At 48.0% G+C, this 13,919-nt stretch overlaps 3 protein-coding genes across 3 annotated transcripts in view; 1 reads left to right on the top strand and 2 right to left on the bottom strand.

Moving 5' to 3' along the window:
• Positions 1–6,447, bottom strand: part of LOC142565951 (AT-rich interactive domain-containing protein 5B-like) — a 100,843-nt gene extending 94,396 nt beyond the window's left edge. Inside the window, exon 1 of the mRNA XM_075676588.1 lies at positions 6,379–6,447. Coding sequence (XP_075532703.1) covers positions 6,379–6,417 — 39 coding nt within the window. The 5' untranslated portion in view covers positions 6,418–6,447. The remainder of the gene's footprint in view (positions 1–6,378) is intronic.
• Positions 50–1,796, bottom strand: LOC142565953 (uncharacterized protein C2orf42). The gene has a single exon (XM_075676590.1). The coding sequence runs from the start codon at positions 1,528–1,530 to the stop codon at positions 331–333; it is 1,200 nt and encodes a 399-aa protein (XP_075532705.1). The 5' UTR covers positions 1,531–1,796; the 3' UTR covers positions 50–330.
• Positions 6,448–11,918: 5,471 nt separating the features above from the next.
• On the top strand, positions 11,919–13,744 carry LOC142565952 (TWiK family of potassium channels protein 18-like). The gene is made up of 3 exons (XM_075676589.1): positions 11,919–12,493; positions 12,546–12,751; positions 12,809–13,744. The coding sequence occupies exons 1-3, from the start codon at positions 11,962–11,964 to the stop codon at positions 13,472–13,474; spliced, it is 1,404 nt and encodes a 467-aa protein (XP_075532704.1). The 5' UTR covers positions 11,919–11,961; the 3' UTR covers positions 13,475–13,744.
• Positions 13,745–13,919: the final 175 nt, after the last annotated feature.

A 13,919-nucleotide genomic window follows, 5' to 3' on the forward strand; every position in this document is an offset into this window, starting at 1 on the left:
GTCCCAATGGGCGAACTTCGCGTCCCATACGGAGTAATTACCATAACGGTCTCCGCTGTTTAAGTTTTTATTTCAGCAAGCAGAGCCTACCAAAACAATAGAACCAACATGGGCAGGTGGGTTTATTATGCGTACATTTACAGCACACAAACCGCCACATGATTAAGCGGTGGTTTAATTTGGGTAACATACACTTCGATTTTGTCATTAGATGCGATGAACATTGCAGCAAGACAACCAACGCAACCGTGTGCTTAATTAACGAGGCAAAATGTCAACAACGTTTCACTGCACCCCAAAGAGAATCAGCGTGTAGAAACAAAGTGACTCCTATGACCTTACGTCAATGAGTCCATTTCTTAAATGACCGTACTCAAACTTGAGAAGCAATTCGCCAACTCGACTGCGAGGAAGCACGTCAGGAGTCCACTCAATAACAAACGGCACCGATTGGGGAGGGTTCCCCACCTTCAAGAATGTTTTGAGTTCAAGAGGTCTGATCACTGGAACGCCTTCAGACGGCGGTTCTTGGGACAAACAAGGAGGTTCGTAAGGCTCAAAAGTCCCATCACGATTCTCGACGAAGGTTCTGCTTTCCTCTAGCGGCACGACAGGCGTCTCAAAAATATGACGCACATGCAAGAGATTGGTGATACTCCACGTGCACTTGACTCCGTCCTTCCGCGTAGGCTGCCGGCGCCCACATATTCGCTGCTGTAAGCAGTCAAAAAATTGATGAGGCACGTGAAAAACAAGCGGGTCAGGTCGGCCCGGTCGATCGTACCGCATTGTCTGATTGATGCGCTCCGTGACGCCTGCCAACCACTGCAAAAAGCTTAGAGATGGTTCAGGGTGCTTGGGCGCCACATCACGCAGTTTGTCAGCGCTAGTGAGCGCACACATGCACGCATACGAGTGAACACAGCCTTGCGTTGAACCCTTGCCGCCGCAGCCGCTACAGCGCAGCTCACGGCGGGGGCTAACTCGAACATGTACGAAGCCACCCTCGTGGCTCCGAGCCACCAACACTGCCTTGGAAACACGCTGCACGAGCGGTGGGCCTTCGGCAGCGACCAGCTCCCAGATGGCATCTCGCACGCTCTCCTCTTGGGCTTCCACAACAGAGTCTTTCAGTGGCAGCGCCTGGGCCTGGACGACGCAACGGAGCGCGGCCTGCACGTGCGCGCAGCTGGATGCACCCTGGCAGCCCTCACACTGGGCCCTACCTTCAGCCGACAGCTGCACAAATGTTCGTGCCTCACCCCGCTGTAGACGCACAGAATAGAGCTGGCCCGGCGCGTGCAGCCGTACAGCGTCGGCGGCCCGCTTGCGTGCGCCACGCTCCCGAAACACAGCGTCGCACGCCTTGTTCTTGCAGCGCACGCCGCGCGTGCCGTTGTAAGTGCCGCACTTAGGACATTTTCGGATGCCGCGAAGAGTGGCTTTGCCAAGGTCACTGAACAGACCCTTGCGAGCCGACATTGCACTCGGCGACCCATGAGTCGTGACGGTTCCACCAATGTTTGACATTGCACCAGCTAAAAGACGCGAACGGGGTATTCAGCGGCAGCAGCCTTGCGCCTCTCGTAGTGTCAGTTGTAGAAAATCTCAGAAAAAGAAATAAATATAATAATGTCTGTGGGCGATCGCGGCGACATCTGCTTTACGGTGAAACAACTTCAATCCACGCACCTTCGGTACAGTTGCCATTTGTACGCATAGGTGACGCGGTCATACCTATGCGGCTAAAACAGAGTTCTAACGCGAGTCCTTGTCGCAGAAAATTTGGTGTCCGACGTCGGCCGTCACATCGGCAGGATTTTCGAACCACTTATACTCAGGCCTTCCATATGATGCAAAGGACTGACTGAAATAATTGAATTTGTCAAGCTAAAATACGTAGAAAAATCGTAAACTACGACTTGCACACAACCTACAAACATGATAGCTCTCGGATTGTAATTTGAATATACGAGAAAACATAATTCTGTTACGCGAGAACTCAAAAGAAACCCCTTCACACACACAAACCGGACGCGGCGTCCGCCATTTTGCGCGCGCCGGCGCGATGAGTGTCTTGGGAGCCACGGAGCGTCGCGCCCGGTTCTTTGCATAAGCTCCAGCTAGCGCTCGCCTCAGCCGCATCGCGGCCCACCCGCAAGAGGCCGTGGTTCCACCACAAAGCTCGCCTTCGTGCATAGCGTTCGCGGCAAGCTTTTCTAGATAAACATTACGATCATATACGTTCCAGTTGCTGCGAAGCGTGAGAAGCAGTCAGGGATCTTTGAATACCATCGCGTTCCACTCTTAAAGGCGAAGCTTAAGCGTCCTCCAAATTTTGTTTCTTCCTGGTAGCTGGTTTTTAATGGAAGAAATAAATTAATCAGACGACGCAAGGTTGAGCATCGTTTCCTTGGTGTACAAATGTCATTAAATGTGTTTAGGTTCGCTGACCCCCAGCCACAAATTTTATGAAGAAAATCTTATGCAACAAAACAAGTTCTGTTTTTGCGGCGCATTCCATTTTCTGACGTCAAGTGATCACCTAACTCTATGCCAAAATAATGACCTCCAAGATTGTGTCCGTTATGTCGCGCCCACAGTGATCGCGTCTATGACAAATATGTCTACGACAAATAGTTATCTTTTTTTATATTTAAACCTCCTTGGCCTATGTTGCAGACAACTATGAACAAAGAACAAAGTATCCTTCATTCCTCCACGCAGATAATCAAAAGTGCGTCCAGGTGCGCTGCAATATCGGAAGCTACACCTGTTGCACCTGCTGCACTTCAACCATTCCTCCATGAGGTAAACGGTTACGAATTTGGAGATCACTCGGTAAAAGTTGAAAGGCGATTCATAGCTTCCTGACACGTTCTAATATGAGCTTGCCAATCTAAACCCCACATCCATTTCTATGTTTGTCTTTCATTGTTCACACTGCGTGAGGGAGCCGGAAGCCCTCACAGTGGTGTTTATTTTCTGTCTTTATTTGAAATTTAGGTGACTATTTTGAGTATGACACTAAACTCTTATTAGATATCAAACTATATTTCCAACAACACATTTGGAAGCTGACATACACGAGCATGCTGGACATGACCGGTGACGTCATGTCCACCTACGTTGCAGCGCTGCTGTCAGTTTCGGTGTTGGCAAGAGAGATCACTGTCGTTGTCAAGTGACGCATATGTTGTGATTACTATTACGACGAACTGCTGGCGACAGCTTTTCTGAAGAACATAAGTTTACTGTCAGTCAAAGATAACTGTTCGAAGCGGTGAATAGTTAGGAAGAAGCAGAGACGCTATATTCATTTTTGTCTTCAGTTGTTTCTAAAAATATTTGTCCCACAATGATAATCGTCGTCTACCTTACATACAATTGCTTTGTTTAACGCTTCTTGTTTAACTTTCTTGCATGATATAAATCTGCTTCACCGAGAGTTGAATGTGCGCCGACGCGCGACAGCTCAAGCGCGCGTTAACAGAGAGTATTTAACAGAGAGGAGCTGTATCCCGAGATCACCCCGCGTTTCGACGTGTACGAGCCATGCCGCACCGTCTGCGCATGCGTGGCTGCGCGGACGCGAGCTTGGCTTGGGCGCGTCCGCAAGCGTACGTGCGGTCTGGAGAAGCTTAGTGCCGCGCAAGGCGGGCTTTATGCGCTACAGAACACAGAATATACACACACACACACACACACACACACATATATATATATATATATATATATATATATATATATATATATATATATATATGTGTGTGTGTGTGTGTGTGTGTGTGTGTGTGTGTAATTTTTTTGCTGTATCTCAATTCACTTAGGTTTTTTTTTCTTGTTCGTGTACGGTCGAGTTTCACCGCAATTTCGCAAAAGAGCGTCCCCCCCCCCCCCCCGTTCACCACAGTATCGCGGAAAACGCCGCGCCTAGGCGAGCCAAGCCAAGTTTGGCGTCGCTAACTAAAAACATCTGGGTGGCGTGTCGTCGGCTGTAGCCTCTCGTTCTTTTATTCTATGAGCCCCTGTAGCCAACGCTTTCTCAAGAAAACGCTGTTTTATGCACTGAAGCGCAAAAGTAACTGGAACGCCAATGCATTTCCCCGCAAAGTTCGTGAATATCTAAAAACTGGTGTCATCCTGAAAATTCGTTCCAAGTAGATCAGCCTTGAGAACTCCACGGCTAGGATTTGTAAACTGCAATATGAGCCATAGAGTAATTAGTTAAGAACTTCATTAGTGAAGGTTTGTTAATTAGTAGATTACGCATTTCAATTTATTGTGCAAGTAATGTCCACCTCTTCGAGTAGACCAGCTCATGAACTAAAATTGTGCTATCTGCCACTGGCAACCTTTAAATTTTTTTTGAAAGTGAATTCGCTATCAAAGCCCTTCCATCCACTCGCCACAGCCGCTTTCCGTCGGCGGAAACGTGTATATGGAGGGGCTTTATTCGCTATAACACCCGGTACATACAGGGTGTCCCAACTATCATGCACCAAGATTTTTAAATGTGCAAATGCCACGTAACTGGACAGAACCAAGGTAATGTCGTTTACCGTCGCTTGGAGATACTCGGATAATTTTTGGCATTCCGCCTAATTACATAATTAGTCATAATTAATTAATCAACTTGTCAGATATCATAATTCAATAAGAAGTGTCAATGAGAAAATTGTAGAGTAACATGAAAAATTTCCGATACAGCTTTCTGTTGCTCAATATACATGCTACACAAAAGTGCTTTTCCGAGCGTGAAAGACAGTTTTGCATGTATTCGCGAGCTTCATGATAATTGGGACGCCTGTATAGTGCTACTGAAGGCGGTCTACTCCGTACCACCGTGAGTTGCACTTCGATCCCTGAAAAGGCAGGACATGTGCCGAGTGAACTCCTGAACAACACTTTGCAATGTTATGAACGCAGTTTAAGTCACGAGTCCGGGACCTCAAATAGTTATAACACGTAATGCTAGCGCATTTCTCTCACATTTACATCTAAATCGCCACAGAATTATTTCATAGAGGAAGCTTTAGCTCGGGGCCCAACTCCCATGCCGCTAATTTTAATACATGCAAAATGCGGAAATGCTTTTATGAGACAACCCCTGCACTGATTTGAATGAAAGTTATTGCCTTTGAGAGAAAAAGGTAAAACAGTTACTAGAACTCAACTTTTTCTATTAAATGCAACAAACCTCGTCAAATTTGGTGCAGTGGTTGCCGATAAGAAGGATTTCTCCTTTCCAGTGCATTTATATAGAAGCCTCCGAGCTAAAGCATCCTCTTAGCCCTGCACTCCCGGTACTTCCAGGTCACGAACAGCATGCGCGTATCAGCGTGACATAGCTCTATTGACAGGAAAATAGCTAGCGCAGAGTTTCCAAGAAAGAAAACGCAAGCCATACATACTACACTCATAAAAAAAGCTTGCACCCTTTGGGGCTTATCTTGTGCCACAACGATAACCGACATATCTTGCCCGCATTTCCTTTTTTTAACGCCGAGAGAACGGTATTTCGAGGTCACGAACGGCATGCGCGTTATCATCGTGACATAGCATGCTCGACAGGAAAGTAGCGAGCGCAGATCTTTCAAGAAAGGAAACGTAAGCAAGACGGACGGCGATTATTGTTGCGGGACAATCCCCAAAGGGTGCAAACTTTTTTTAAAGTGTACAATGCACTGCAACACTCATATAATATTTTTAGAAACATATGCCGGCTTCGATCAGTAGTGACCTTTTTTTCTTCTTCTCGTGCTACGACTTTAAATCAAGGGTTTGATTGCGCTAGTAATGATTGTTGTATTCTAACATGCCAGAGGAGCAATTTCTTAAGATGTGCGATACGCTCCGCAACTGAAATCTTCAAAGCCACGGCGACCACATTTCGATGGGGGTGGAATGCGAATACACCCGTGTACTTAATTAGGTGCACGTTACAGAACCCCAGGGGGCCCAATTATTCCGGAGTCCCCCACTATCTACGGCGTGCCTCAACCAAATAGTGGTTTTGGCGCGTAAAACTACATTTTTTTCTTCAAATACTCAAAATTCTATGAAAACAGAGTGGTCCTAGCTGTTGCAGGCGGGCCCGCCTATCGAGCAAGATTTGCGTGGAGTGGCCAGGCGTCAATGGGCATCCGGTAACACGAGAAGCAAATCATTGCAATGTGCCTGTCTGTGCAATTTGCATGTCTGTGCAATGTGCCTCAACAAATAGGTGGAATTCGCCGCGTTGAGCCAGAAAGAAACTAAGGGCTGGGTTTTCAGAGTGTTGGCAATCATTTTCAAGCTGAGTCGGAGATACTGCTGCGTTCTCGACTGATCGAGTAGCAATGGCCGGTTATTCAACATAAGAAAATTTATGGTTACCATGATCTTCATTTCGTTCTTTCTCCGCGATAGAGCCATGGAATAATGTGCATCATATTCGTAGGAGTGCCTGGGTGTTCCCTCGTATATATATATATATACACACACACACACACACATATATATATATATATATATATATATATATATATATATATATATATATATATATATATATATATATATATATATATATATATGTATATATATATATATATTGTCACGTGGTGGTGACGTAGAAGAACACAGTAGCAATACTGTGAACGACAAAACTAACTTTTATTGGGCGAACCTGTGCCCACAAGACAGGCTACACTTATAGCACAACGATAGCGGCGAACACGGTCGGCGATCGTCGAAAATCTGATCAGCGGGTCCAGCGCGTCGGCTTTTATACAGCAGTCATCGAACGTTCCAGACTAATCGTTGGGACCCGCGTGCCTTCCAAAAAGTTCTACACCATTCGCGTCACGCGATGAAATAAGATAACACATGGTTCGGCGACAACAGACAGCGGATAGAAGCATCGATAACTTTCCAGAAACTTCGGATACATGCAGGCGCGTCCCGCGCTGTGCGATAACATTTGTTAAGCGACGAAACGTGGTCGCCCGATAAAGTACACGTGTCAATATACACACACTTTGGAACTATACCATATGCGTGATTCCATGAGTAATGGAATGGACCCTGGCGGTGCAGATCCGTGCAGAGCGTTGGGGGTCGTGCTACCTTCGGTTCTGCGCATGAAGTAGAATATATATATATATATATATATCTTTCCTGTATTACTTTTCACTACTCCGGAGAAACGACATGGAGATGCCTCTAGCGATCAGTGCAGGCCACGTGAGTCTACTTCATGCGCAGAACCGAAGGTAGCACGACCCCAAACGCTCTGCACGGATCTGCACCGCCAGGGTCCCTTCCATTACTCATGGAATCACGCATCTGGTATAGTTCCAAAGTGCAGAAAATGTCATCTGCCACAAACGCATTTCTGCTGGCGTGCTGAGCGGCAGAAAGGCGATGCCGGCAAAAGCCGACAGGCTCAGTGCGGCCGCTCTTCAGTCGGCTCACTGACTTGACGGAATGTCAAAGATTTAATTGTTCGTATATACTACATTGAAACTGTATGTGGCTAGCCGATTCGCCCATCCGTCCATCTGTTGCCTGTACGCCGAAAGCTCCTCTGACGGAACTTAATGCGCGTTCGCGAAAAAGAAAAAAAATGGAAAACAGGCGCGCGATTGGCTGCGCCAGTAGTGACGTCGTTGCTCTCCGTCGCAGGCGAGCGCGCGCGCAGCAGTTTCTCTCCGGCTCCGAAATGGGCAGGCCACGCGTCATACATACTCCTGAGTAGCAGGCAGCCTTCCATAAGCAACGCCGCGAGCAGAACCGGGAACGACCTCGCCTACGCCGTTCCGACGCTGCAGCCTGGGTACAAGAACAGGCTCATGCAGCCGATCGAGCGTAAGCAGCAACTGCATACCGAGGATCAGGCAGCCTACGAAGCCGTCGTTTATGGAACCGTTGAGATTAACCCAGTTATAAACACTGCGGCTGCACGTTTCAGCTTCGCTGGTTAACCATCTGTACGGAGTGCTTGGGCGGTGATTTTTCTATAATTTTGCTTTCCTTCCTTTATTTCACAGCCGAACGTAAAACAAATTCCGCATTTGTGCTTACTTTATATATAATACAGGGTGTTTCAGCGAATACTTTCAAAATTGTTTAAAGGTCACCTGTGGCAAATAGCTCAATTCTAGTTTATGAGCCGGTCTACTCGAAGCGGCGGACACTACTTGCACAAAAAACTGAAATGCAAAATCGACAAATTAACAAGGATTAACTAATTAATTTTATAGCTAGTTATCTTATGACCCATATTGCAATTTACAAATTCTAGAAGTGGACTTCGCAAGGCGGATCCACTTGGAACGAATTCTCAGGAAGACACCAGTTTCGAGATATAAATTCCCCAACTTTGCGGAGAATTCGAGTTACTTGTGTGCTTCAGTGCATGAAACGACGTTTTGTTAACAAATTAACTGGAACGCCAATGTATTTCTCCGCAAAGTTCGGGAATTTATATCTCGAAACTGGTGCCATCTTGAAAATTCGTTCCAAGTGGATCCGCCTTGCGAACTCCACGGCTAGAATTTGTAAATTGCAATATTGGCCACAACGCAATTAGCTAGAAGCTTAATTAGTGAAATTTTATTAATTAGCCGATTTTGCATCTCAATTTTTTTTGCAAGTACTGTCCGCCGCTTCGAGTAGACCGGCTCATGAACTAGAATAGTGATATCTGCCACAGGCAACTTTTAAAGATTTTTGAAAGTGTTCGCTGAAACACCATAATATATATATATATATATATATATATATATATATAAGGAAGAGCAACCGAGAGAACGTGATAACTAGCCGGAGGAAAAACAAATACGAGTAGCGTTACACGCCTCCATGTGTCAGGACGAGGGGGCCCCCGCATGCCACTGGCACTGGGCACCGCGCGGTGCGCGACGCTTTCAAACTACGGAGCACAGCATGAGCGCGCTGAGCTCCGTTCTAGTTGTTACTGCTGAGGCAAGAAAAGCGTCACAGGAGTGCTGGGCGCGACAGAATTTATTCGTTGGGCGGCCGGCCAGAAATCATATAGGTCAGCAAAGCGAATGCATAAGCGAGACAGCGACAAGACCCCTCGTTATCCTTTTTTTTTTCTTATTTCGGATGCAGCAGTTGCTCAGTGTGTCACTGGGTAGACCGTCTAAACCGATAAAATATTTCTTTTATGTTGAAAGTGTGTGTGTGTGGTGGGGGGGTCAATTCACGTTTTTTTTTTCTATATCAAATGTTTCAAGGAGAAGAATATTTTTGCTGGCCCGGCAATTCACGGATAAAAATACCAAGGGGATGGTTCTGGCCACCAAATACATCAAATCGTTCACCTCAGACTATAGCTATGGTCTGAACATAACATATTAAAGTATTTACAGTGTAGTTTGGTCAAAAGTTTTGCAGTAAACATTCGCATCGCCGCGCGAATAGAGAGAGACCGTTTACTCGAAGGAAGACGGAGGTCGGCACTGCCCAGTGGGAAACAGGGAAAAGAGGGCATTCAGGCTTATGAGAAACATCATCGCGACATATCTGCTCATCGCTGTCCGTCTTTGTATGCTATACAAAGACGGACTTTGTATGCTACAGCCCGCCCGTCGGAAACGACAGTTCTCCCGAAGGCTACCCGCGGAGCGCGACACAATGGATACTCGGGTGGCCTATACGCGGCCAGGGTACTTTCTTTCGAGTAAGAATAAATGTAAAGGGAGAAGATGACGATGACATCGCGATAGAAGTAGACCCACATGAATAATAAACAAAAGGCTCGGCAGACTCAACTGTATGTTGACGTCTACGTAATGCATTTATGATTTGCAGAGAACGGTGGTATTAATAATGTAACTGTTCTGTACCGGTGGCAGTGGAGGCCAGGAGCAGTGGCTCGTACCCCCGTAGGCTGCGGCTTCAAGCATTCATCAAAGTGAAGCGAACAGTCCGTACATTCTTTGGAATCACGCATACAACACAGAGAACAGCATCTGTTTCAATAAAGAACAAACACAAAACAAACATACGAACCACATAATTGATGATAAGGCGCTCCTGATAACAATGCGAAGCACGTAGCGCTCCCCGCATACGTTTACCGTTAAAGGTTACTGTTGCGCAAGCTGCCGCGGCGACGGCAGCTTGCGACGTGAGGAGTGACGTCCCTAGCTTTTCGTATATAAAAGAACCAGCCTAGCAACTGATTTCAATGTTGTTGCAGCACCGCTATGGGCGGCGCCGTGCTGTCAAAAATGTCATTACTCTCATTACTTTAAATTACCACTACTACCATTACTCTAAAGCAATAAAGCATTGCATACCCCCCTCAGCAGTTGTGGTGGTGGTTTTCAACAGCTTCGCTGGATATCCACTATCATGGGGTCGGGATGGCGAGTCAATTCTTTATGAGTGAGAATGTTTGTAATGACGAGATATACGTTTAAAAGCAAGCAAAAAGTCAGGGGCATACACCCAGTGGCACATACCCGGTCGCTCCCGTGGCACATAGTTTTAGACTGCACAATCACCGGGATCGGCCCACGAAAATGACGAGGAGGGCTCGCCTGCCAAAAATTGACCCACTGGACTCGAAGAAGAATGTTTCGAATTAAAAGAAGCAAAAGAAAATGAAAATGCACCTATTATATACAGTTACAGATCCAGTCCATTTTCCCTTAAAAAAACTGCCTCAGTGGCCTTCACGGCCACGCCAAGTATTTTGGCCATAAACACAAAAGAAGACCGCCCTGATTTCTGCTTCTCTGGAGAACCTCTAGGACTTTTCTAAAGGTCGTATAGATATTCGCTAGGGGTGCAGAAAAGATGGCTATACCGGCGCTACGGCTGTAATTGAAACACTTTAAGGGAGAGAACCGCATGGAGTCAGAGGGCAAGTGCGAGAAAATAGAACACGGTGTTGTGGAGGCGTGGTTGCTCGTATAGCCCGTTACCAGTAGGAAATGTCGTAGGTTCGATACCGGCTGATTTGCCTGCAATCTTAACTGGGAAGCCAAGACGCCACCGCAAATTAATCTATAGCCTGTTTTCTACATTAAAATAATAAAAAATAGCCATAGCGAAAAATGTGACTGTCCTCTTCTTATTGCTATTTTTATGCTTCATTTTATGTTTACAAATGCACGGGGAATATTGAGAGAGAGAGAGAGAGAGAGAGAGAGAGAGAGAGAGAGAGAGCTGAGGTTTAAACTTCACCAGTCGCCACCTGCACAAGGAAGACACACAAAACTATAGTGCACAGAATATAATGACTATACCTAAAAAATTAGTCACTGGAAATACAAGTAGGCCGTACAGCTAATGCTTTGAGCATTCACAATTGCAACAAAATTAAACGAACCGTGATTTTTTTTTTCATATGAGTGTACAATGTGTAAAAAGAGCCCCGAAAATGCTCTATGACGACACAGAGCTCCCAGTAAATGTATTTCAGTTCCTGTCCTAATATAAAAATGAGAGGAGGTCGCAGGTCCAGCAACGAATGGGGCTGTCCTTCGAAGGGGAATCGCACGACGGCAAGGACGAGGGTAACATTAGCCTCCTGGCCCTCGCACCTCCCTTCTGTATAGCGGAACTGAATCAGGAAAGCGTGCCAGCGGCGCTGTTCTGCAAATCAGCGCAGCGGAATGCGCAGCCTGCCCGGAGACAATTGCAATGTACGCAAAGCAGCCACGTTTCGAGGCGCGTACGGCAGGTGTCCGTGGCGGCCGACGCTGGGAGCCTCAGCACGGGGCTGAGGAGTGTCGGAAGGCCGCGGGCCGGATAGCCGCAGGTGGCGCGCGAGATCGATGATGCGGAAGAGGCCAGCGCGTAGTCCACCTGGGGCCCCGGCGCTGGCGTGGCGGCTATTTTGGGGGCAAGCGGCCCGCTTGGCGGTGTCCCAGCTGCTTGGGGGCGCCCGGTCTGCGCCCGATTTGGGCAGCCGCTCCCAACGGGGCAGCAGAGGCGAACATGTCGTCGCGGAGCCCGTCGCCCCGAGCGGGCCGGCGGCCCGCGTTCCTCAGCCAGCCGTCGGTGATCAGCTGGCAGTCTGACCCGACGAGGCCGCCTCAATATCTAATCCTCAATCCTATGCACATTGTGAACCTGACGGCTGACAAGACGCGAAGCTGCGCCGTCCGCGCCGCCCAAAGCATCAAGGCGTTCAGCCAACGCTGGTTCTCGCACATTCTGTTGCTGCTCGTACTGCTCGCGTACGCGGCCATGGGCGCTGCGCTCTTCCAGCTCATCGAGGGCCCTTTCGAAGACAAGCAGAAGCAGACCATCCTGAACGCGCGCCAGTACATCATCGAAGACCTGGTGCTCGCCCAGCGCACTCTGTCCGTGGCCGGATTCCGGCGGCACGCATTGCGCCGACTGCGCGAGTTCGAGACGCAGGTGCGTGTGCTCGAGGACGAAGCTCGCATCGTGAGCCACTCGGAGAAAAAGATCTGGTCCTTCTGGGGCGCTCTCTTCTACTGTGGCACCGTTTTCACAACCATCGGTGAGTGCATGCGCCCCATAGCGGTGCGCGACCTACATTCCGGATGTCGCAGGCTACGGCAACATCGCCCCGAGCACGATGGCCGGCATGGCGGTGACCATCCTGTACGCCTTCATCGGCATACCGCTGCTGCTCATGGTGCTGGCCGACCTGGGCAAGGTGTTCACGCGCGGCATCAAGTGGCTCTTCCTGTCGCTGCGCCAGCTCGTCCGCACGGGCCGCTGCGGCAAGCACAAGGCAAAAGCGCCCCCTCCACAGGTACGATCATGCTGAGCACCCACTGGGAGCTACAGCGCCCGCGCTTTTCTCTCGCAGCTCCAGTACGTCGCTTTCGTGTGGCGCAAGGTGAACGACACCATGGCGTACGTTCCCTACCCGGCTTACCTGAAGCAGGAGCCCACCACGCCGACCGCCGAGGAAGGCGGTGAGGAAGCGAGCAAGGCAGCCAGTGAGGAGGAGCTCGTCATCGACGACCAGTTCAACTTGCCTGTGTCGCTGGCCCTTCTTCTACTCTCCATCTACATGACGGTGGGCGCCTGCATCTTCACCATTTGGGAGTCGTGGAGCTTCTTCGAAGCCTTCTACTTTGTCTTCATTTCCATGAGCACAATAGGATTCGGCGACTACGTTCCAGACCACCCGATGTTTATGATGGCTACTTTCATCTACTTGCTTTTTGGCCTTGCGCTGACTTCCATGTGCATCAACGTTGTGCAGGAGAAGCTTTCCGCCATATTTGAAAGAGCTCGAATGCAGCTGGGGACCACCATCGGCTTCGACGCCATGGTGATAGACCAAGAGCGAAATGAGCCTCTGGGAAGCGATATTGACGAGGCAGTGGCAAAGGATGCCATCGCCAAAGAAGCTATTGCAAAGGGGCTTGCTGCTCAAGAAGCTACGGTCAAGAACGCTGTGGATAAAAAAGCAATTTCGAATGATGTTTCAACTAAAGATAAAACCCAGCACAAAGAGCCTACCTGAACGGCCTCTTCAGAATAAATTATGCGCCCAGTAGGCTCTCGAACTAGCCATGTGTATACGGCATGGGATGAGAGACGCGTACCAAACATTGCTGTGAACATACGCGAAAACATCATGCAGAAGCTCACCGCGGTGCTGCAGTGCATAGCTGAAAGTTGATCAGCAGTCGCACGACAGTGTCTATTGCTCATAACTGGTATAGTGCAGAGGTGACAGCATCTCTACTGCTGCGGATCAAGGTGTTACTCAACTGGGTTAATATATATATATATATATATATATATATATATATATATATATATATATATATATATATACGGTCAGTTCGCTTACACCATAGAGACGTGCACCTATTGATACCGTTTACACGCTGTACGCCTTCTACTGCCGCAGCATCAGCTGCATCTTGTGTGATCCTGAAAAGAGTGCATTGTATTCAGAACTT

This window comes from Dermacentor variabilis, unplaced genomic scaffold, assembly GCF_050947875.1.
Source record: "Dermacentor variabilis isolate Ectoservices unplaced genomic scaffold, ASM5094787v1 scaffold_12, whole genome shotgun sequence".
NCBI lineage: Eukaryota > Metazoa > Arthropoda > Arachnida > Ixodida > Ixodidae > Dermacentor > Dermacentor variabilis.

What these genes read in the sequence shown, in the direction of transcription:
- LOC142565953 (XM_075676590.1), bottom strand. Translation starts at nt 1,530, where the DNA reads ATGTCAAACATTGGTGGAACCGTCACGACTCATGGGTCGCCGAGTGCA.
- LOC142565952 (XM_075676589.1), top strand. Translation starts at nt 11,962, where the DNA reads ATGTCGTCGCGGAGCCCGTCGCCCCGAGCGGGCCGGCGGCCCGCGTTC. An exon ending in CACCGTTTTCACAACCATCG is followed by an intron (nt 12,494 to 12,545) that starts GTGAGTGCATGC and finishes CGGATGTCGCAG; the next exon opens with GCTACGGCAACATCGCCCCG. An exon ending in CAAAAGCGCCCCCTCCACAG is followed by an intron (nt 12,752 to 12,808) that starts GTACGATCATGC and finishes TTTCTCTCGCAG; the next exon opens with CTCCAGTACGTCGCTTTCGT.